The following is a 25,190-nucleotide window of genomic DNA, read 5'->3' on the forward strand; positions in this document are numbered from 1 at the left end:
TTTGCTTTGAGAGAGGTAACAACCTGGGGAAACTCAGTTGGTAGGTTCAGCAGAGCTCAGCAATAGGATTCATTCTCCAAATCCAACCAATTATTGCAGCAGACTTGGGGAACTGGGAAGAGGGTTTCCATGCTGCTGGGAGCAGTGTGAACAGGGCCCTGGAAGCAACAGCCAAAGGCTTGGCTATTTTGACTTGAACAGTGTGTGAGAGGAACTCCCAGCTTTAACAGTCCAGTTTTCAAGGGCCGCATTCCCCCCTTTGGGTTCTGGGGTCAAAATGCTTCAGTGACACAATGGGCAGAACTGTCCTCTTAGGCTTCAGGCTAAGGATGGGGAGCCCTTGGTTCTCCAGATGTTGCTGGTCTCTAGCTCCCCTCACCCATGAAAACTGATATTCTCTTCTGGGAATCGGCGTAGCCATGATTTATGCTGGGGGGGGGGGCAAAACCAAGCTATTCTGATGCACAGCTGCCCTTTCCCCACGTCTGTGAACAGAATACATGAAGGCAGAGCTCAAATTAGTTCTTTAATAACATCAAAATTTAAGAGTAATGGCTGTATCTAAAAAAAAACAACCCCCACACAATTCATGCAAATAAGCCAAGGGCACAGAACAAGAGTCTTCTGCTTGCTGAACAGACATTTCTCTCATCCACCAAAGGTCACCACATCTACAGAGAAAAAGTTCTTTTCTGACTTGCAACATCTCCATTAATTGCTAACCTCCTCTTCTCTCAATCCTTCCAGGGACTTCCAAGAATTGCAGATTGGCCACCGTTAATTATATGACATGCACTTGGCTTTTGAATCTAGGAATAAATATTTTCAACCAAAGTAGTTTCTCAAGATTTGGTCAAGTATGATTTATCAGTATTTATTCAACTATTTGAATCTGTGAGCCTGTGAAGTCGTTAAGTCATTTTGCGATTTAACACTTCCTGAAGCTGTAGAAAAGATGGTGTCTCATCCAACTGCTTCCACGCTTCTTTTTCTTATACAAAGAACTCTCTTTAGAAATGGCTAGTTCTGGAATATTTGCTATAATGAGCTCAGGATTTTCTACTAACAAAAGATGTATACACAGTACTATATGTCTGTATATAGTACACTGGCCAGTTCAACCTCTCTATTACATAACATTAATTGTTCCTGGAAAATTAATCAGAATTTGAGGTCCATGGACACAATCCAACCAAAGTTAAGCACTGATATCTCACAGATTTCTTTACCTCTAACATGAAAATAGTTTTGAGCTGATTCCGATTGCCCTCACGGCACTTACACAACGTCAGGCAAATGGAAAATGGCTGACACCTGAGTTCTGCACAGCCCCTGCTCTTTCTCCAGAGAGTTAAGAGTGGATTGGGTCCATTTTCCTCTTTCTCCACCACCTCTTCCACACAAATAGACCCCTCAGCTGCTGTTTACAACTGTCCATAATGGTGTAAGTAGAAGATCTTCTGCTCAAGAGTCTTCATGATTACAATTAATGCTGTGTAAAGGAGGCTTTCGTCATTTCAGGGACTATCCATACATTAATAATAGCAGTACAACCATAAAAGGGGGAGAAATTAAACAAAAAACAAGCACAGCTTGATACAATAACATGCCATGAAATATCATTGGCTTTATAATAATTTACTACAACATGAAGAAAAAAAAAGATCTTTTATCCACACAGGATAGGAAATGCTTCCACTTAAAATATGGCAAGCATACAACAATAAAATATACACCACAGATTTGGAATTTTGCTTTTAAATCATGCACAGAGGATTTGTGTACTTAAAAATAAAACATCCTTGGCCTAACTTACACTTTTTAAATTCATTTGTTCCCTCCCTCTATCCTTAAGTTTTTTAAACTTTTAAACTGGGAAAACAAAATTCATCTTTAACAAAACCGGAAGCTATCGAAATACACTTATTTTTCCTCTGAGATTATTCCAGCATTGCCACCAAATTAATGCTAAAGAAGTGTTGCATTTTTCTAAAAGCTTTTTTATTCCAAACTTTGGGGGCCCCTTCAAGGCTCTGTAACAAGTCAAACCTACTCCCTGTATTACTTTCACCCCATTTGTTCTATACTTTCCAAGCAGTCTGCCAGGAAGTTCTCTTGGCAAACCCCGTTACGAGTTGCGCTGTTCTGCACCTCCACTAGGGTTGCGCAAGAGAGCTTCCATCTGGACTGAGCGCTCCCATCTTCCAGCAAGACAAACTTCTGCTCAGCTAAACTGTGGCAACCAGCTGGACCTTGTGCTGGAGCTTCTCGGACAACGGCAAGGCCACCTTGTGACCGAACTGCAACTACACCCTGAAAACCCAAACAGTGGCTATTTCCAGAGAGGTTTGTGACCAGGCAGAGTCCCGAGTGGTGCCCTTGCTATTACAGAAAGCTGCTTTGTTCTGCCTGCAGACTGAGCAGCTGTTGCTGTGCAGCTGGGGAAAGAAACGAGTGGGTAGATGAAGCGGCAAAAGGCAGGGGAATCTTTCTCCACTGGCCACTCTTAGCTCATGGTAACTGCTGACACCACAGCCCTGGAAACAGATTAGGCACTTCCAATCTGGATTAAGTTGCTTGAGTTGCAACCTTATACAGCTGTCTTTAGGATGCTTTTGAATGTTATCATAGGCAGCAGAAAACCAGGAAAGAGCATCAACCAAACCAAGGGGCTGTCTAGTCTGGCATCCTGTTTTCAAGAGGGCCCTGGGAAGCTCAAAAGTGGGACCATGGAGATGATCGGGCACCTGTTGTTTCCTAGCATATGGGACAGCTCAGCACTATCCTGCCTCGGACCATGGGGTATTCCATGTAGCTACCATGGCAGATAGCTTTGGGTTGACTTACCAGCCATGAATTTGACTAAATCTTTTAAAAGCCCATTCAGCTGACTCACATATCTGAATGTTGGAAGATTTGGGGCAGATGAAATAAAGTATTTCACGCAGCACACAGTTCAACTATGGAACTTGTTCCTACAGGGGGCAGTGATGGCCACCAACTTGGATGGCTTTAAAAGAGGATTAGGCAGATTTGTGGAGGGGAAGGCTATTGATGGCTACTAGCCACAAGGCTGTGCTCTGCCTCCAGTTAGAGGCAGAAGTGCTTCTGAATCGCAGTTCCTGGAAACCACAGGAGGAGGAGAGAGTGGCTTTGTGCTCAAATCCTGCTTGTGGGTTTCCTGCGGACTAGGTGGGCTATTGGCCTGATCCCGCAGGCTCTGCTTATGCTCCATGCACACCTGAAGATTATGCATCTCTCCCCCAGGGCAGATGCACAGGTTCCCTTCCTTGGTTTTCTGCCACATGCTGCGATGTGCAAAGTGTTCCAGCCCAGACATTCTCAGAGCACCCAAAAAGCCAAGTCTAACCATTGCAAGGCCACCTTCTGGCTGCAATGACCCTGCAAAGAATTCCTTTGCAACCTACCTTAGCAATGAAGGTGGACATGCCCTATGGCAGATACATGCGCAAGCATTCCCCCTGGACTGTGGCCTTGATCTCTTGCAGGAGCACAAGGGAGCCAAAGGCCACACTGATTTTCATGTCAGCAAGGAAGAGTGGAGTTGGCACATCGAAGTCACTGAAAGCAATGCAAGCTCAACGTGCTAAACGCTGACCAGATCTCGCCCGTCATAATTTTGAGCAACTTTAGGATGCATAATTATGCTGAAAGGTGTTAAAATCCTCCAGAAACATCAGGAGGTGTGTTTTCCTTGGGGAAAACTGATCCTAACGATCACATGGGGCTGCATGAGTTTGCCCTTACTGATGCAATTATTTTATCTACTTCTAACATCTGTGTTACTAAGGCAGGTTGTCAGACATTTTACTACAGGTAAAGTACGTACATTTGCAGGACTGGAAAACTGAGTCAGCTCCCATTTATAAAGGGCAGCGATGCAACCTGTGCATCTCCTGGGAGGCTCAGTGTTATTGCACATTTTGGTATTGCCCCAGCAAAGTGCCGCACCCCCACTAACTAAGGCTAGTTTCCAGTGGGTGCCGCAACGTAACTGTCTTACAGCAAGTCAGGCCATTGGCTTACCTAGCCTAGCACCATCTACCTGGGCTCACAGTCGCTCTCTGGGCCCTTGCTCTGTCCTGTAATCCAAACACCTTGAGCTGGAAACAGCCTTGGACCTCCTGCATGCAGATTCCATTGAAATTGGGCTCCTGCCCAGTCAAAGGCAGGCATGGAGCGCTCCTTGCATCAGTGATGGAGGTGAGGTGTACAGAAATGCCAAGAGTAGGCAGGTGGGCATGAGGTGGCTGTGTGAATTGCCCCTTCAAAACGGAAACAAATCAAGATAGATTTTGTAAAATAAGTACCGGAGGAAAAGAGTCTCACACCATGTTGAAGTCAATGCATGTTGAACTTTTTCAGGTGACACCCATGGAACCAATTCCCAGGCCAATTTGTAAGGGTCTGCAATCTTTAGCTCCCCTCGACAACAGCGGTTCTCTCCTGCTACGTGCTCTGGAATCCCTCTTTGACAGATTGCATCTGAGGCCAAGAGTGGCTTTCCCATGGCCAAATACTGAGTCAGCAGAGGACATGAAACTCAAGTCACACCTCTCAGATCAGCATCCATCTCACTCTCCTTCCCAAAGTACTCTCTGAACACACATCAAGAGGGCAACTTAACATGGCTAAGCCAGAATGTAGTAGCTCTCGCTCAGTCTAGGCACCACTTGAGACCAGTTCAGCATGATCAAATCCACTAAAAGAGCCTCCTTGAACTGACATCAACATATGGTTGTCAGAATCCATTTGAAAGTAACTACTAAAGGGGGAAAGTTGTCTAGTCTTTTTAAAACCGTGGCAATTCAAGTCATTTCATCTCCTCTCTGCACACTTTTGCGTGAAACTCCCTTCCCTTCTGTTCCTCCTTCCCATGATGGATCTGTGTTGTTTTTCAAAGCCAGCCAACCGGAAGCGGATTCACTTAAACTGCCAACACCCTTCCTAAAGGGTCCTTGCAGGGCCTGCCAGATGTATTGTTGGTGGTTTTCAGATCTCCCATGGAATCAACCGCTTTGGGCTGACCTTGGGTGTCCTGTGGATGTTCCTTTTGGAAATCTCACGGGCATGTGCCACAGAACTTCTGCCCCTTGCCTGGGCAACCCCAGCCTCTCCACCCAGCGGCTGCATTTGCTCTGCTTCTTCACAGCATCCCAGCTCCTCTGGACTCCTCCTGTCAGCTGAGAACATGACAAAGGCCATACATTCCATTTTGGGCCACTTTCTGCACTTCCATTGCAGGGTTCGGACCGTATGACCCTGGGGGTCCCTTCCAACTCTACAATTCTGTGATTCTTCAAAGGCCAATGTGCTGACGTTTCCTTTGCTTCCAGTCATCTGTTCTTCCTCTGAAACCATCAGACTTGAGTTCATTGCACCTACTGCCTTCCTTGTAGCAACATATCAAATCCAGGCGTGCTCAGGAATACCTTCCATGTGGCAATACCAGCGTGGGCTCCAAGGGCAGCCTTGGCTGCAAGGATTTCTGTGGCCCCAGCCACGCTGTCCTCCTGCGATTCCCACCACTCACCTCTGAGGGATGATCTACTCAACCTGACAGGAAGAGGATGACTTTCAGGTCAGTGGCTGGTAGTATCCTGAACACACAGGGCTGTGGGCCGCATCCAGCGACTGTTTTGCATTTGCCGTCAGTCTTATTCTTTTTAAAGTAATGAATGGCAGAGATTTCTTCCAAACTGAACACCAGGGATTTGAGCATTCTAGTCAACTGGGGGCATTAGAGGACTTTTTTAAAAAGAAGAAAAAGAAGAATTGAAAGGGGTTTGCTTGTCTCTTCACCCAGAATGTTAAGGCCGCCTCTGAAAGATCCATGGTTTTACAGTACTCTTGAAAATGGCTTAAGAAAGGCTTCTGGGGGAGAGGGCCGGGTGTTTAGACAGAGGGCCGCGGAGGGGGGCGGGAAGGGGGCGGGGCCCGATTTGGGGGAGGAGCATGAGGAGGGGGAGGGAGAGGGGGGAGCGTGGAGGGCGGAGACGGGGTGGGAGGCGCTGGGGAGCTGGGTGGGGGAGGGGTGTAGATGGGGGCAGGGGGAGGGGGGTTGTAAATGGGGGCAGGGGGAGGGGGGTGGTAGGCGTTGTTGAGAGGGTACTTGGGGGGAGGCTGTGACGTCTTCACTCGGGTGAAATTAATGCAGCGACCCTGAAAGAAAAAGCAAACATGGAGTCACTCAGGATGGAGCTGATAGAATTCACACTGAGCACAGAATCGGAATAAAGTGCAGAATCTAGGTAGTTTGCTTCTTTCTAAAAAGGGTTTCTAGACCTCATGATGGTGAAGGTATGCTTGGAAGCATGTGAGCAAAGAACACCTGTAGGGACATCTGAAGAAGACTTCCAGTGGTCCGGTGAGGTGGGGAATTAAGTGGCATGAATAACTGAGAGCCAGTGTTGTGTAGTGGTTTAAGTGGGAGACCAGGGGTTCAAATCCCCACTTGGCCATGAAGCTTACTGGGGGACCTTGGGAGCCAGCTGCCACCTCTTAGCCTAGCCTACCTTGCAGGGTTGCTGTGGGGGCTAAAGGAGGAGGGGAAGAACCAAGTACGACACCTTGAGATCCTTAGAGAAAAAGGTGGGACAGTGTAGTAAATAAATAACAGCATCGCTCCCTTTCCTCAGAGGTAGAACAATGCTTGCTAAATAAACAAACTCAGCTTTCTGGTTGTTCTTCTTTCTTTTTTACACAACGAATGCTGGAGATTTTTCTTTATTTTTTGTTTCTATAGATCCTGCCAAGGCTGACAGATACTAATAGCAAACACAGGTCTATCTGTTTGGAAGGAAATGGGGCCACCCCAAAATAAGGGAGTGGTTTCTCCATATTTGTGGGACTCCCTGCAGATGAAGGAGCTTAGACATTTGCAAATTAAAAGAACAGATTTTTTTAAAAAACCAAATTCAAAATGAGCTGACAAGACTCTCAAGGTCCCAAGACTGATGGCACTGGGGCATTTAGTGGGGCAAAAGGGGCAAAAGGAGGGAACTTCTATACCTCCTCACCTGACACCCCCAAAACCACAGAGGCTACATAAAATGTTGGCTGGAGCTGAGGGCAAGCAGAGTCCAGAACAGCAGGAGGGCATCATGTTGGGCAGGGGTCTTGCCAAGCGCTGACCGCTACACTAAGAAACCCATTTGATACCTATTAAAAGGATCAACTCTTTTCCAGGCTAAACCACATAATCAAAACTCAGTTTGTTGCTTCTCTGCACCTGGCCCCAGAGGCAGGGTTGGAACATGAATAAAAAGCCTCAAAGATATGCACCCCACCCCAAAATATGGAGCCTGTTTCTGGGATAGGATGTAGCAAACCATGGAACAAACACAGTCAAAGTTGCTGCTTGCCTCTTGGCTCAGATGGGTGGACAGCTTTATGTTACGCTGGGTTACGTTTATAGGTGTTTGTGGACCAGAAAGAACAGGGAGCGAGCCTGTAATGGCATCTCTGGTGGAAAAAGGTGCAGAATGTGGTTGGATGTTAATGACCCACAGCCACAAAATGCATCTTTAGCTGCCTATAAAAAATGGTGCTAAATTAGTCTCCTCTAATAATTTCCACCTCTGCAATAAAGCAAACCCTGTAATGTATCATTTCTCAAGCCAGTGGCAGAAAGATGTGAACAAACTCTTCTGCAGACATTTTGGACTTGCCTGCCATCAGCCACAGCAAGCAAGCCAGCCAGGGCTAAGAGGAGTTGATAATCCAAAACATCGGAATGGCACCAGGTTAGGGAAGGGTGACAGAGAAAGAGAAAAAGAAAAAGAAAAAGAGAGAGATAAGCAAATTCATGAAGGAGAGGGTGGTCGGCGGCCATGGCTATGCTCAGCCTGCACAACTGGAAGCAGCAAGTGCTTCTGTATACCAGTTTCTGGAAACCACAAGAGGGGAGAGTTGCCCTGGTGCTTGCAGGTTTGCCATGGGAACCTGGCTGGCCGCATGACAACAGGATGCCAGACTAGTTGGGCCACTGGCCAGAACCGGCAGGCTCTTCTCATGTTAGAGATGGTGGAACTGAAGCATTCCTCCAAGTTTATATTTCAGGGTGTCATAGAATCAGAGTTGGAAGGGACTCAGGTGAAAAGGGAAAGAACCCCTGGACAGTTAAGTCCAGTCAAAGGTGACTATGGGGTTGGGGCGCTCATCTCGCTTTCAGGCCGAGGGAGCCGGCGTTTGTCCACAGACAAACAGCTTTTTGGGTCATGTGGCCAGCAGGACTAAACCGCTTCTGGTGCAATGGAACACCATGACGGAAACCAAAGCACATGGAAATGCCCTCTACCTTCCCACCGCAGTGGTACCTATTTATCTACTTGCACTGGCATGCTTTCGAACTGCTAGGTTGGCAGGAGCTGGGACAGAGCAATGGGAGCTCACTCCGTCGTGGGGATTCGAACCGCCGACCTTCCGATCGGCAAGCCCAAGAGGCTCAGTGGTTTAGACATAACAGTCCGTGTAGACATGAACTGAAAAATGTAATACGCTTCAGCAGCTGCAGTGTGAGAAATGGCAGGCGGGGCCCTGCGTGGCACCTCAGAGCTTTTGCACAGACATTTGCCTGTGCGCAAGCCAAGCCGTTCCCTTCCCTCTCTGCTTCTCCTCCAGGAGGATCAGCCTATGGGGAGTCAACATATGGCAGCTGTGTGGGGCTCAGCCTTGGCTCAGCTGGCCAGGTGTGGCTCAGGAAAGGAGGCCGCAGAGCACCCAACCCTGTATTAAAAGGCTGTTTCCATTCCACTGCCTCCCGAATCGAAGCATCAGCCTATGCTGGGGTCATTGTAAATCAAAGCACATTATCTGCTGCAATGGTTTGATTCATTGTCCCTGGGCCTTAGCTGGGGTGGGTGTGAGTTGTCTTTCATGTCTCCCCTTTCCAGCTGACAGCAGGACATACTTTTATACGTAGTAAATCAGGAGGGGGAAAAGACATTACAAGCTCAGACAGATTAGACAGAGGTCAGTTTGTGGGGGTGGCGAGGGATACACACCTTTTCTCCTACTAGCTAGCTGGCGAAGAAATAATTCCTTACAGCTTTCAAGAAACATCTGCCTGAGACTCAAAGCATTCCGTGAAGAAAAGGCCCTGCTTAGAGAATAGAAACAAGGCCAACCTTCTCCAACCTGGTGCCCTTCAGATGTTTTAGACTACTACTGCCACCAGCCCCAGGAAAGGAGAGAACAGAGGAGGGAGCCCTTAATTTTCAGATAGGAGCCTGTTTTGGGAATGCTTCCTTTTGGGGGGAAACAGCAGACCAACTCACCTAGATTAAACACATTTTTAGGTTGGGATGCCAATCTCAGGTAGCTATGGATATTTCCCCAAGGCTATTCTTGCCAACAAAGGTCCGTATAGTTAAAGCTATGGTTTTCCCAGTAGTGATGTATGGAAGTGAGAGCTGGACCATCAAGAAGGCTGATCGCCAAAGAATTGATGCTTTTGAATTCTGGTGCTGGAGGAGACTCTTGAGAGTCCCATGGACTTCAAGAAGATCCAACCTATCCATTCTGAAGGAAATCAGCCCTGAGTGCTCACTGGAAGGACAGATCGTGAAGCTGAGGCTCCAATACTTTGGCCACCTCATGAGAAGAGAAGACTCCCTGGAAAAGACCCTGATGCTGGGAAAGATGGAGGGCACAAGGAGAAGGGGACGACAGAGGACGAGATGGTGGGACAGTGTTCTCGAAGCTACCAGCATGAGTTTGACCGAACTGCGGGAGACAGTGGAAGACAGGAGTGCCTGGCGTGCTCTGGTCCAGGGGGTCACGAAGAGGTGGACACGACTAAACGACTAAACAACAACAACATTCTTAAGTAGCTAAGTCTGTTGCTCAGGTTGCCAGAAGATGCCCACAAGCACAAGTCCATCAAGGCAGCGACAGGAACTGGACAGCTTTAAATCCAACCAAACACTTCTCTTGACAAGGGAAAGTTCCCTTTCAACATTGGTGAATCAAGCCAGCTGAGATGTTGTGAAACCCATCTGCTTCACTCTCACTTCAGCCAAGCCCACCCATCTCAGATAAACTCAGGTATGGAGTGGGGCAGCAATACACTATTCCACATCATGCAATATCAGTGTGGATAAAGATAAATGATTTTTTTAATTAAAAAAATGGATTTTAAAAAAAATAAATCAGATTTTTTTGATTTAAATCCATTTTTTTAATTTAAATTGGATTTTTAAAATAAAATGCTTTTGGAGGAAAAAAAATCTTTCTAAAGATATATTTCTATTTAAGTTACATTATAGTCCAAAGGCTATTCATCAGGAAATAAGGATTTGTTTTAAGTTTTTCATGTGTGCTGAAACTCAGTCTAAGTTGGTTTTTAAGGAAATGGTTATTAAGGAAATGATTATTTTTCTCCTTCTAATAAAGCACAGCAGAAAAGTTGCCCAAATATAAACAGTTAACTTATTAAACCTCACCAAAATTTCATAATTATCTATGTATTTCTAATAGTATAACCAAATCAGTAATTTTTGATGTAACTGTAAAAACTACTCTGAAAATTTATTATTCCAAAAATAAAACCTTCGTCTGATTGTAAATATTAAGATTATACCAGCAGGAATGTCTTTCTGTAAGAAAAATTGATTTAAATCAAGTCTTACTGATTAGTAATTTAAATCGTGATTTAAATCACAGCCTTTCCCAGGCCCTACAACTCTCACACACCTCGGTCAACACAGTTCATGCTTTCTAGCCACTCAGGAGTTGAAAACAGATGTCAGGGCTGAGCCCTGGCAAACCTCACTACAAATGACAAATTCGCCATTGCAAATTAAGCTTGACTCAAGTCAATATCTGGACTTCAAAGTCTGTGTTCTGGCATTTGGCTCTCAGAAGGTTTTGTAGCCAATATGGTAACAAAATTCAGACATTAATATTTCTACACAATACCACTGATTGTGCAAAACGATCCCAAGTTCTAAAGCTCTCTCAGCTTCAGAGCCTGGATTTTATTGTTGCTCTGCAGGCTCAGATTGCAGGTCTTAAAATTGTTTCAACACAGATTTCTGCGACTCGTATAAGTAAATGGTCAATCCGAAAACAGAGTTAAGTGCACTTTAGGGCCACTGAAATCATTGGGCCTGAATGAGCAGAACTGTGCTGGGAGCCTGGCTTGTGGGTTCAGTGATGCTTGAGGACTGAAAGTCAACCGCAACAAATTTTATGCAGCAGAAAAAACAACACGGAGATGTAAAGGCCTGTTGGAATGAATTGCTGCAGACTGAGTTGTGTTTAGGGAGTACAAATATAACAAGAGAGGAAGAAAGAAGCAGCTGGGAGGTGTGTGAGCTTTTTGGTGAAGGGGGAAGGTTTGTACCAAGCACACCCAACAGGCCCTAGAAGAGGGAGACTCCACCGTGTGTAGCTCTGCGTGTGAACTGGGCAGCCGATGGCAATGCAGGGGCTGGCAGGCTGGACTGCAAAGGAAACCCCCTTGGGGCAGGGGGTTGGACTAGATGACCTTTGGGTACCTTCCAACTCCACAGTTCTATGATTCTAAGACTGTGCAGGAAGGAGCAGGCAGATTAGCCACTCCTATCAACATCGATTGGACATAGGCTGCCTGTTCAGATTTTGCTAAGAGTTTGCTAAGTCCTGGGCATCGTGGGCTTGTAAAAAAGCTCTCATTTGTTCAGTGTTAACTCTGCCTGTTGCTAGAGTAGGATAAGAAGCAGCAGCTGCATTAGTCACCTGGATCAACACACACACACAAAAACATTGCTTTTCCTGGCAGGGGTCCCGCAGTGGAACTCAAGCGGCCTTCGACTATCACTCCTATAATATTTATTTTCTTTATTTATGTCCAAGTTTTTAATAATAAAAAGGATGGCGGCCAAGGGAAACGGATCCAGAGATAAATAACGCTTAGGATTGTTTTGCCTGAAAAAGTATTCAGCTGCGGCAGTAAGAACGATGAAGTGGTCTTCGTTGATCCAACTGGAACCCAAGCAGAGCTGCAATCAAAATCTAATAAAATGTTTATGGGGCATGGTTTTTCTTGGCAATCTTGCATCACGGAAGCGTATGAATTCCACCCCAGCCTACCCCCCATTCGTTTTCCTGCCAATCCAGTGCCTTAAATGGCAACGTGTGGGACCCAGCGGACATGGAAGTCCATCCTGAAACGGAGCAGGTGCAGACCTGTTCAGCAAGCAAGATGGGAGACCAAGGTGAGTTCTGTGAAAGAGCAGATTTTATACATGCTCTTTATGTGAGTGCAGAGCAGAGTCTGGAAGTCTTTGCTCCAGGGGAGCATGCTTGGCTGAGGAGGAGTCTACAGGCTGGATGGACTTCCTTTCAGTGCTTGGAGGAGGAAGGGAAAAGGATGTGGGGAGAGTGGTTAAGCTAGATGCAGCAGCTGGAAAGATGTGGGAAGGTTTTCAGGTCGACCTGGGAAAGAAATGGGATGCCTGCTTTGATTTGCTACTCTTCTTCCTCGGGTGAAGAAAACAGCCCTTCTTCCCAGGAGAGGAACTCTTGGCTCATGTGGCCAGAGGGACATTCTTCTGCAATTCTGACCGTGAAAAGCTGACCCAAGAAGAAACGGGCCGCCTTTAAGTTCACCAGCAGGATGTTAAAACAAACAGGGGTCTGAACAATCTTATAACAGGACGCAGAAACAGAGGAGGGTTTGTGCTTCCTGGGCCGTGGCCACAAACAAGCCAATGCTGGAAGAGATCAGCTCCCTTTGGCTAAACAAAACCAGGTCACGTATAATCCTGAAACAAGGAAGTGTCAGGATGTGCCCCAAATTAATCCCAGTCTCTTTATTACTCAAGCAAGCAAATAGAATCACAGAATTGTAGAAATAGGAGGGATCCCAAGGGTCATCTAGTCTGACCCCCTGCAATGCAGGAATCTCAACTAAAGCATCCATGACAGCTAGACAACCAGCATCTGATGAAAAACGAACAACGAAGGAGAGTCCAAGAGGTTCTGAGGGAGGGCGTTCCACTCTTTAACTTCCTTGTTACCCAAGAAAGCCAATCTCCTCCTCATTGGAATCTATTGGTTTGGGCGCAGGAGAGACATGTGACAGCCCTTCAAATATTTGAAGATGGCGGTGGCGCTGTGGTCTAAACCACAGAGCCTAGGGCTTGCCGATCAGAAGGTTGGCGGTTTGAATCCCCGCAATGGGGTGAGCTCCCGTTGCTTGGTCCCTGCTCCTGCCAACCTAGCAGTTCGAAAGCACACCAGCGCAAGTAGATAAATAGGTACCGCTCTGGCGGGAAGGTGAACGGCATTTCCATGTGCTGCTCTGGTTTCACCAGAGGCGGCTTAGTCATGCTGGCCACATGACCCTATCTGCGGACAAATGCCAGCTCCCTCGGCCAGTAAAGTGATATGAGCGCCACAACCCCAGAGTCGCCCACGACTGGACCTAATGGTCAGGGGTCCCTTTACCCTTTAGCTTTATCCATTCACCTCTCAGTCTCTCTCCTCCAGGCTAAACATACCCAAGTCCCTCAACCATTCCTCATAAGGCTTGGTTTCCAGACGCTTGGTCCTCTTAGTCACCCTCCTCTGCACATGTCCCAGTTTGTCAATATTCTTCTTAGATTGTGGAGGTGGACCACCCAGACCTCTCACTGACTACCAATACTTCAAGGACTTAGTAGGTACCCCTTTCCTTCAAGAACCTGCATGAGATGAGGGAGGAAAGGACTGTTGGAACCCAATACTAAGAATCTGTCAAGAATGTATAACTTGCTGTTGAAATGGAATACACAGGATGAGACGGTTAAATCAGCTATGATTAAATGGGCACAAGACATCGGTCATGATATTATGTTTGCTGACTGGGAACAGTTATGGACCACCGGTATAAAGTTTACGGCATGTAATGCCTTAAGAGAGAATATTATGAAAATGATTTATTGGTGGTACATGACCCCAGTCAAGCTTGCAAAAATCTATCATTTGCCCAATAATAATTGCTGGAAATGTAATGAAACTGAAGGCACCTTTTACCACCTTTGGTGGACGTGCCCAAGGATCAAGGTCTTCTGGGAAATGATCTATAATGAAATTAAGAAGGTACTTAAGTGTACCTTTCATAAGAAACCAGAGGCCTTTCTCCTGGGCATGGCAGGCCAATTGGTGTCAAGGAAAGATAGGACGTTTTTTATGTATGCTACAACAGCAGCAAGAGTTCTTCTAGCAAAGTATTGGAAGACACAAGAACTACCCACGCTGGAAGAGTGGCAGACGAAGGTGATAGACTATATGGGACTGGCTGAGATGACTGGCAGAATCCGTGACCAAGGGAAAGAGACGGTGGAAGAAGATTGGAAGAAATTTAAAGTTTATCTTAAGAACTGTTGTAAAATTAATGAGTGCTAAAATGTCATGGGTAATGTAAAACAGAATTGCAGCGATAAATAATTGGGTAAGAGAAAAAGGATTAAAGAAAGTGAATTATAAGTAATTGAAATTAGGGGTTGCTGGAAAAGTTTAAAACAGGGATGCAGAAAAGGGAGGTATGGGGAAGTCGTTGAAACAAGGTTTAAGGAAAAGAGGTTACGAAATTATACGTGTTTTTATGTTTGTTTGTTTATGTATTGTCATTTGTATTGTGTTTTAATATATGTTGGAAAATTAATAAAAAATTATATATAAAAAAAAAAGATGAGGGAGGAAAGGGCCCTGAAAGGCAGCCTTCTCAAACCCGGCAGATGTTTTTGACTACAACTCCCATCAGCCCCTGGACAGAAGGGCTGGTAAAGGCTATGAGAGAGTGGTCAAGTTTGCTCTCCAAATGACAATTCTTTGGGAGAAGGTACATCAGCTGAAGCAGCATGAAGCTGATCTACACTTGTAACGCAGAGGTGCCCACATGTCTTGGCAGTTGTCACTGCAACTGAGTCGCTCAAGAAGAGAATAAGACTGTGCTAGAGTGTGATCCTTGAAAGAATGCCTGGACTTCTGGTCACCTCATCTCAGAAAGGCTATTGTAAAGTTGGAAAAGGTTCAGAAGAGGGCAACTGAAATGGTCAAGGGAATCTATAAAGAAAGGTTGCAGCCTTTGGGACTTTTTAGATAAAAGTAAAGGCAATTAAGAGGCGAAATGATAGACGTTTATAAAATTATGCCTGGCATGGAGAAAGCAGATAGAGAGAAGTTTCTTCCTCTCTCTTGTAACACTAGAACTTGTGGACATTCTATGAAAGTTGGGAGATTCAGGAGAGAGAAAATAAAGCTAAACTGTGGAACTCACTGCCACAGGAAGCAGTGGTGGCCACTAATTTGGATGGCTTTAAAAGAGGATTATTTTTTTAAAAGAGGAGAATATTTTTTGGGAAGCTGCCCAGAGTGGCTGGGGAATAATAATAAATAATAATAAATAATAATAATAATAATAATAATAATAATAATAATAATAATAATAATTATTATTATTATTATTATTATTATTATTAGGTGCATTCATCTACTATGGCAATACTTCTGAATACCAGTTGCTGGACACCGCAAGAGGAAAAGGGGCCCGTTTGCTTGGCTTCTGCTGCCTGGTTTCCCACAGGCATCTGGTTGGCCACTGCGAGACCAGGATGCTGGCCTGGAAGGGCCACTGGCTTCATCCAGCAGGTTCTTCTAATGTTCTTATGAACATAAAGAAGTGTACAGTGGTACCTCGGGTTAAGAACTTAATTCGTTCTGCAGGTCCGTTCTTAACCTGAAACTGTTCTTAACCTGAAGCACCACTTTAGCTAATGGGGCCTCCTGCTGCCGCCGCGCAATTTCTGTTCTCAACCTGAGGTAAAGTTCTTAACCCGAGGTAATATTTCTGCGTTAGCAGAGTCTGTAACCTGAAGCGTCTGTAACCTGAAGCATCTGTAACCCGAGGTACCACTGTACTTACAGCAGTCCATTACTATATTATGATAATATATATTTTGTTCTCTTGCCAAATATGCTCTTTTAAACATGCATTTTATATTTGATTTCCTTTAGTAATTTTTTTTTGGAAATCTTTAAGATAATCTTTTCATTTCCTATTAATAGGGTAGGGTTGCTTTGAATGTATACTTGACTTTCTTCTGTAAAGTTTTATTCTGGATTGTTTTATTTGATGTTTTAATCTAGGTTGTAAACTACTTTGAGATTTTTTTCCTCTTCTTCTTAAAAAATATAAAGTGGTACAGTGGTACCTCGGGTTAAGTACTTAATTTGTTCAGGAGGTCCATACTTAACCTGAAACTGTTCTTAACCTGAAGCACCACTTTAGCTAATGGGGCCTCCTGCTGCTGCTGCGCTGCCGGAGCACGATTTCTGTTCTCATCCTGAAGCAAAGTTCTTAACCTGAGGTACTATTTCTGGGTTAGCGGAGTCTGTAACCTGAAGCGTATGTAACCCGAGGTACCACTGTATAGAAATGAAATGAATAAGAAGAAAGAATATTCCAGCCTCCATCTTTGATCGTCTCTCCCAGATGTTCAGGATGACAACTGCAGCAGAACTGGGCTATCAGGAAGCTACCAGGGTTGGAAAGCGCTGAAGGTGAGGCCTTCTTTATGCATTTGTCATGGATGCTTTAAGGGAGATTCCTGCAGTGCAGGGGGTTGGACTAGATGACCATTGGGACCCTTCCATGATTCTATGTGCCACACTTGGCCACAGTTCAACTGCCACTGAGCTAGATCTCTCCCCATTGTTAAAAACTTTGTCATGCTAAACTTGACAAGGGACCCAGGACCATGCACAAGATAATTGAAAGGGGAAACAGAGAGGCTCCAGGGTTCAGAACCTTATACAAAAATTAATCCAAGACCTCTGTGCTTAATCCCACACAGCTGACCTTTGACCCTTTATACTATTCCAAGCAAGCTGAGGTTGCTGATGTTTTAGGATCTGCTCCAACACTCACTTTATGTAGAGAGAAGATACAGTTCCAAGCACAGGGAAGGAAAGTTCTGGCTGTGATGGCAAGAAAAACCTAGAGGAGAAATCCAACTCTGCTTCTCCCGTAATCTAAGGCAAAATATTCGCTCCAAGTCCAATCAACATCCCAGAGTCATACATTGCTTGCCTCCCCACTGGGGGATTTTGGTTTTTGTTTGAAGGGTTTTCCAGCGCACTAACAGACAATTCACAGCACCCAGAATGAACTACAGTTCTTAAAATTTCTTGGCAAGAAGTCACGACAATCAAACTGGTATAAAATCGATTCATTCATATATGTCATGCATATCTAGGGTTGCTTCCAGATGGGAGTGGCGAGCTACCACAGTTCCTCCCCTGAGAGGTACAGCTTCAAAGATGCAACCAAATTTCCGCACTCAGGAGTGGGTGCTTTTCCTGAGTTCTCCTCCTCTGTTCTGTCCACTGCAGTGGGAAGGGCTTGGCTATGTGGGTGGGGAAGGGACCATTTGCCCCCCTTCTTTTTTCCTGCAGGAGGCCACATAGTGCCTGGGAAATCATAGAACTGCAGACTTGGGAGGGGACCCAAATCTTCATCTAGTCCAACTCCCTGCAATGAAGGAATCATAGAATAAGGCTACCAGATTTTTTTCAAAGAATCCGGGGACACTTTTTTTTTTTGAAGAGGGAAAAAAAGTTATTTTTGTAAAAGTGTTTTTTTTTTAAAGAAGTAATATCTTCTCTTCTGTGGTCTCCTCTGTCGCATGGCCTTCCTCTGGGCCCCAGCCTGCTCTCTTGGAGCACTAGCTGCTGTGGAGTTGGCTTGGGTCGGGCCTGGGCTCAGCCACATGTCCTTGCCCTCCCAGTGCTCTCCTACCTTTGCTCCTCAGCGGCAGCAGCAGCGCGGCAAGATTGGGGCTCCTCTCTTTTTTACCCTTCCTCTTTCTCTCTCTTCCTTCTCCTTCTCCTCCTTCTCCCTGTGTCGGCTCCAGGGTTTTCCTGGCCCCGGAGCACCACTGGGCAGTCGGCTAGGCGCTCTTGCTCCCGGCTCGATTTGGGTCGCGGGGGGGGGGGAGTCAGTGGTTCCCCCAGATGACGCGCCGAGCGTCCCCGGTTCCCCCTCGGCAGTGGCAGTCTCAGCAGCCCGGAGCCAGCCTGGTAGAGTAGTTGGCTCTGGCTGGCTTCAGGAGCTGCTCGCTGTTGTGGCATCCGCCATTTTGCCTCGCCAGAAGTCCCCATATGATGTGTCTTGTGCCGTTGAACCAATCACGCAACATTCATTCCCCACTAATAAATCTACAACACTTAAAATATAAATTCGGGGACATTAAATGAAATCCGGGGACATATTTTGTCCGGGGACAGATTTGTAAATCCAGGGACTTTCCCTGGGAAACGGGGACATCTGGTAACCATACTGTAGAATCCCTGACAGATTCAACCTGTTTAAAAACTTCTAATGAAGGCGAGTCCACCACCTTCCAAGGAAGTCTCCTCCACTCTCAAACAGCTCTTATTGTCAGAAAGTTCTTGCTAATATTTAGTCAGAATCTCCTTTCTTGCCATTGGAATCCATTGGTTCAGATCCCACCCTCTGGAGCGGCAGAAAACAAGCTTGCTCCACCTTCCATGTGGCAGCCCTTTGGGTATTTGGAGATGGCTCTCACATCGCCTCTTCTGCAGGCTAAATATACCCAACTCCCACTCGCTTTTTCCCATAGGTCTCCCCCAACACCCCCTCTCTCTCACGAAAGAGAGGCGGAGAGTCTTATGTGAAGGAAATTCCTGTCTCCTTCCACTTCTCCCTGCCAGGAGGAGGCTGTTTGGCCGCTGGCTCATTCTGGAAAGGGGGAGAGATCCTTCCACCCTCTTCCCCCCCCCCCAGTTCTGCTACTGCTGGTAGCCAGCCAGGGCATGGGCCCCCCGCATTCCCTTCCTCGCCTGCGGAGGACCAGAACTGCTGACCTCTTGATGAGAGAGAGAGAGAGAGAGGGAGAGCAGCTTCTGCCCATGGGGTGAGGGAGTTCCAGGAAAAGAGCTAACATTTGGATTAATTTTTCATTAATGGGAAATGGACCACAACAACAAAAGAGGAAAAACGCCATTTCGAAACTCTGCAAAACTCTTGCCTTCAAAGAGCTCTTCCTAATGTTTATTTGGAATCTCCTTTCTGGTAACTTGAAGGCATTGGTTTGTGTCCTACCCTCCAGAGGCGCAGAAAACAAGCTGGCTCCCTCTTCCATGTGAGATATCTGAAGATGGTTGTCATCTCTCCTCTCAGTCTTATCATTTCCAGGCTAAGCACCCCCAACTCTAACTAAACATACCCAAGAGCAAAGAGCTTCTGCCTGTGAAAGAACATAGCAGGGGCCGGTGCAGAAGAAGAGTGAGCAATTCTGTGGTCCTGTCTCTTTCTGCTCCTTTAGGTGCGGCAACCATGACACCACATCCTTGGGGCAGCTATTTTGTGACCGGTGCCCATTGCAGTGCCGTAACATTCCCAATGTGATGCCCACTGGGCCAAAAACATTGGCCACTTCTGCCTCCGGGAAAGGGATGCTTCCTGAGGATTCCCCTTGGGTGCCTGTCAGCTCCACCTCATGGACCCCTGGGCTCCACCTCCAAGTGCCGCACAAATGGCAGAATTGTTTATTGGAAGAACTGGTAAAGGTAAAGGGACCCCTGACCATTAGGTCCAGTCATGACCGACTCTGGGGTTGCGGCACTCATCTCGTTTATTGGCAGAGGGAGCCAGCGTGCAGCTTCTGGGTCATGGGGCCAGCATGACTAAGCCGCTTCTGGCGAACCAGAGCAGCGCATGGAAGTGCCGTTTACCTTCCCGCCGGAGCGGTACCTATTGATCTACTTGCACTGATGTGCTTTCAAACTGCTAGGTTGGCAGGAGCAGGGACCGAGCAATGGGAGCTCACCCCGTCGCAGGGATTCGAACTGCTGACCTTCCGATCAGCAAGTCCCAGGCTCTGTGGTTTAACCCACAGCACCACCCGCGTCCCGGAAGAACTAGTGGCCCCAAGCAAATGATCTCTACACCCATCAGCTGTCAGGGAAAGTCTAAGGATTACGCCTGTGAGCAAAGTGGGTGGAAGCCATGCAGAAAGCAGGGGACATCTAAACAGAAGGGGCAAGTGATAAATTTTGGGGGCCACTGTGCCCCCTCCTTCCAGACACCAGTACAAGAAGCTTACACTTTTAATTAACTCATCTATCTATCTATCTATCTATCTATCTATCTATCTATCATCTATCTATCTATCCTGACTCAATTAATTTAGTGGAGCTTACTCTCAGGTAAGTATGCACAGGATTGCATCCTAAATGCATTTATTTATACACTGTGATTATCCATAGTGAGCTCAATATATTTTGGCAGAGCTGCGGCCTTTTGAGTTATACGTTCTGCCTTATATTCGCCAAGGGTCTATATACCAACATACATATTATTTTAGTTGGAATAGTAAAAAAAGCCACATAATAGCTTTATTTAAGTGCACACAAAAAAGAATTTAAAAGCCAAAGTCTCTGACTCACACAGGTGGTTCTTTGCTCCTCAAGCAGGAATGAGTAATCAAAAGGGTTACTCTATCTATACAAACACAGCAGAATCGGGTTCCCAGGGAGGGGGTCTGTGGGCTGCTCCCCCCCCCATTCTGCTTTAACCCTAACAAACATTTCAATATATTTTCACAGCATCAGTAATAGCTTTCAACAGCTTTGAAAGGGGCTAACACTGGATTTGACCCATATAGTGGAGAATTATTGATGACTATGAGTTCATGAGAGCTATTAATATTAATAATACAACCTCCTTTATTAATAACCATTTTTTCATCCGCTTATGTGCCATCTGCATTAAATTGTTGCTGTTGTTGTTGTTTAAATAAAGGGGGAAGGAGGGATGAAATCTTCTGACAGCTTTAAGTTTCCCTTAAGGCAAGTTTTTATGGTTGGCTAGTAAATTCCTTTAAAAACCATGTTTATGATGGAAATGCAAGACAAAACTATAAAATGCCACAAGCGGGCGCCACCGTAATTAAAAATGCCCCCCTCCCAAGTTCCCATTCCTGATAATGAGCTTTTTATATTAGGGGCAGGTTATACCTTTGGGGTGAAAAGAGGACTCAATTAAGGGGGGGCGGAGAACACCCGCCATTTGGTCTATTATCTTGAACACAAAAATAACCTCATTAATGCAGGCAAAATTGCAAAACCTAGTCCCTTTAGAATGCGAGGAGACCACAGGAATCCCATGTGACCCGGCCTCCTCCAGAATGATTGGAAGCAGCTGGACGTGCTGGCAACCTCAGCCCGTTTCCAGATTTGACGCTGCGAAAAGAAAATTTCACAACCTCTTTTGTCTGCCCAAAATGAAGCTAGAAAACTGGTTTTAGCCTTTGCCTTGCAGATCAGTTAAAGCAAATAGAGAACCATAGAGTTGGAAGGGACTACGAGGGTCATCTACCTGCAATGCAACACAAGGAAGGCAAGTAACAACAACAATTAAGTCAGGTCCCGGTTGGGTGAGGAGAGCAGCTGGCTGAGCCGCCAACCCAAGAGTCCCCAGGGATGATATCTTAGGCAGCCTTTCTCAACCTGTGGGTCCCCAGATATTGTTGGACTACAACTCCCATCATCCCTGAGCTCTGGCCTTGCTAGCCAGGGGTGATGGGAGTTGTAGTTCAACAACATCTGGGGACCCACAGGTTGAGAAAGGCTGCCTTAGGGCCTGGAGCCTGGTGGTGGGACACTGAGCAGTTAGCAGAAGGGACAAGCTGGGAACTGGTAGAAGCAGGAGACTGGAGCGATCAAGGAGGGTCACGATAAGAAGGGCCCTCCAGGACAGTTGAGAATCTCAGACTTCCGTGTGACTTGGACTGTGCCCACAGTTATTACTCAGTTATTACTTCCCTACCCACCATAAAAGGGACGCGGGTGGCACTGTGGGTTAAACCACAGAGCCTAGGACTTGCCGATCAGAAGGTCGGCGGTTCAAATCCCCGCGACGGGGTGAGCTCCCGTTGCTCGGTCCTTGCTCCTGCCAACCTAGCAGTTCAAAAGCACGTCAAAGTGCAAGTAGATAAATAGGTACCGCTCCGGCAGGAAGGTAAACGGCGTTTCCGTGCGCTGCTCTGGTTCGCCAGAAGCGGCTTATTCATGCTGGCCACATGACCCGGAAGCTGTATGCCGGCTTCCTCGGCCAGTAAAGCGAGATGAGCGCCGCAACCCCAAAGTTGGTCACGACTGGACCTAATGGTCAGGGGTCCCTTTACCTTTACCCACCATAAAGTCCTGAAGTCTGTTGTAGCCATGCGGGCAAGTATTTGCTTATTTGTGTTAAAGCCATGGTTTGTTGTTCCATCTGAGGGCAACTCATGGCAAACAACCTATATCTTAGTGTTAGCCATAAACCAGTCTTGTGTTCTGTGTATTTTCGGTATTTGTATTTGCAAATGTGACCTGCTGTTTAATGCATCTTTGAGATGGTTTGAATTTTTGCCTCTGGCGATGAGCAACAGAAGTCTGACCTGACCTGACCTTAAAGTAGTCTGTGAGAGCCAATGGCAAGGAAAGGGGCTGAGATTTCCAATGGGCACGTGAATGGATGCTCATCCGAGGCCTGTCGCTTTACAGGCCGAGGGAGCCGGCGTTTGTCTGCAGACAATTTTTCCAGGTCATGTGGCCAGCATGACTAAGCCGCTTCTGGCACACTGGAACACCAAAACCAGAGCAGCGCACGGAAACGCCGTTTACCTTCCCACCGGAGTGGTACCTATTTATCTACTTGCACTGATGTGCTTTTGAACTGCTAGGTTGATAGGAGCTGGGACCGAGCAACGGGAGCTCACCCCATCGCGGGGATTCGAACAGCCAACCTTCTGATTGGCAAGCCCAAGAGGCTCAGTGGTTTAGACCACAGTGCCACCTGCGTCCCATAACACTAGAACGTATGGGCATCCAATGAAGCTGAATGTTGGAAGGTTCAGGGCAGATAAAAGGAAGTCCTCCTTCATGCAGTGCATTGTTAAACTATGGAACTCCCTCCTGCAGGAGGCAGAGAGGTCCACCTAGATGGCTTTAAAAGGGTGATTACATAAATTAATGGAGGAGAGGGCTATCATTGGCTACTAGCCATGAGAGGTGGGCTCTGCCCCCACAGTTGGCACAGTGATGCTTCTGAATCCTAGTTGCTGGAAACCTCAGGAGGGGAGAGGGCTCCTGGGCTCAGGTCTTGCTTGTGGGTTTCCCACAGGCATCTGGTTGGCCACTGTGACGCCAGGCTCTTCTTATGTTCTTAATGAAGCCTCTGAGTTGTTGATTTCTTTATTTATATCAGACAGGAAAAGCCTGGGCCAGAATGTCCTGAAACACATCTTGTGAGTTTGTGTCAGCAGCTCATGGAATGAAAATAGGATCAGAAAATGAAGAAAACAAGTCAAAGGTTTCACAATCTGCACAGGATGAGGCCTTCATTGTCAGGCTCCCCCCAACCCCGCATCAGATACTGCCCTGTCTGAATTGTATGTCAAAACCAAAATAAAAATAAAAATAAAATCCTTCTAGTAGCACCTTTGAGACCAACTAAGTTAGTTATTGGGGACGTGGGTGGCGCTGTGGGTTAAACCACAGAGCCTAGGACTTGCCGATCAGAAGGTCGGCGGTTCGAATCCCCGCAATGGGGTGAGCTCCCGTTGCTCAGTCCCTGCTCCTGCCAACCTAGCAGTTCGAAAGCATGTCAAAGTGCAAGTAGATAAACAGGTACTGCTACAGCGGGAAGGTAAACGGTGTTTCTGTGTGCTGCTCTGGTTCGCCAGAAGCGGCTCAGTCATGCTGGCCACATGACCCGGAAGCTGTATGCTGGCTCCCTCGGCCAATAAAGCGAGATGAGCACCGCAACCCCAGAGTCGGTCACGACTGGACCTAATGGTCAGGGGTCCCTTTACCTTTTTAAGTTAGTTATTGGAAGGAGCTTTCGTGTGCATGCACACTTCTATGGCCTACCTGAGAGTAGGCGAAACGGAACAATCTGAATTGGTTAAAAAGGAAAGTCAGCATCTGCTCTGATGCATTCTTGTTTTCATGTAAATTCAAATTTGAGGTGCACAACTGTGCCCTTGCTACTAGGCAAAAGCAGTCGGAGGCAGCATAAAACGGAACAGAGCAACGGAAGTCAGGGGCAAACGAAGGGGAAGGATGGTGGCTCTGCCTACTCTAGACTAGACTAGCTAGCCACTGCTGGAAACAGAACCCTGGATTAGATGGTTCTTGGCTTAATCCAGGAGGATTACAGAACAGACAAAGAATCTTGCATGCCTTCCATGTCTCAACACCAGAATGTGTTTGCACCTTTGCCAGGGGCCCCAAAGGCATCCAGCTCTCCCTGTGCCATTTTTGCAGTCCTTCTGAAGACACCAGGGCCATCGGTGTTCATGTCTAAATGCTGGAAAGCAGGCATTCTCGAAGCAAAGACACATCACTATCTCCGCCTCTTCCTAAAGGGGAAATTATTGGCAGCTGCAGAATTATTATTAATTTTTTTTCCAAAGGAGAAATATGATCTGTGCTTTCCAAGCAACCGATCTCCAGACCGCCTAATGCCTCCTTCCTGCCCGAGGGACGCTTGCTTTATGTTATGTTTACATCCATGGAAATTTCATGTCACTGCTTGCAAAGCGAATGCGTCACTTGGTCAAAAGGGGGGAGAGCATTTTTGTGGCACTTTTGAAGCTCTCACAGGTTTCCTTTTGAAGGTTTCTCAGCTGGGGGGGGTTGTTTTCTTTATAATTCTCCGAAGGGTCCTTCAGAAAATATGATGAATGCAGACTTGGGAATATTTGTGTCTAGGTCTCTGGGAGACAGCAGGGGAGCTAGGGGCAGATGTGTGGATGTTTCCACCCTGCCGCAAGAGGTGGACAGGGTTTCCCTTCCATCCTGGATCCCGGCCACTGCCAGCGAGGAAGCCTTTTATGAACTGGGATGAGATTTCATGGTTTTTGAGAGATCTGAAAACCAGACTCATATGTCTAACAGTAAGAAGTGTGGTGGAGGGAATGGAGGTGGGTGGGGACAACTGGGGTGGGCGGGGGGAGGTGACTGGAGAAGTCCAAAGACAGCTTTTTTTCCCAGAGAGCTGATGGAGGCAGCTCCCCCCCCCCTTTTAAAAAGGCCATAAAACCCGTTTGGCTAGAGGCAAGAGCTGGACAACAGAAAAATGTGCATAATTATCAGGTCACTGTCAATGCTCTTAGACAACTATATCTGCA

The 25,190-nt window shown here is 46.5% G+C and overlaps 1 protein-coding gene across 1 annotated transcript in view; it reads right to left on the minus strand.

Moving 5' to 3' along the window:
- Window positions 1-513: 513 nt before the first annotated feature.
- Window positions 514-25,190, minus strand: part of ANTXR1 (ANTXR cell adhesion molecule 1) — a 133,017-nt gene continuing 108,340 nt past the window's right edge. Inside the window, exon 18 of the mRNA XM_083629474.1 lies at window positions 514-6,183. Within this exon, the coding sequence (XP_083485600.1) occupies window positions 5,917-6,183 (267 nt within the window). The 3' untranslated portion in view covers window positions 514-5,916. The remainder of the gene's footprint in view (window positions 6,184-25,190) is intronic.

Source organism: Podarcis filfolensis (assembly GCF_964270895.1).
Source record: "Podarcis filfolensis genome assembly, chromosome: 8".
NCBI classification, from domain to species: domain Eukaryota; kingdom Metazoa; phylum Chordata; class Lepidosauria; order Squamata; family Lacertidae; genus Podarcis; species Podarcis filfolensis.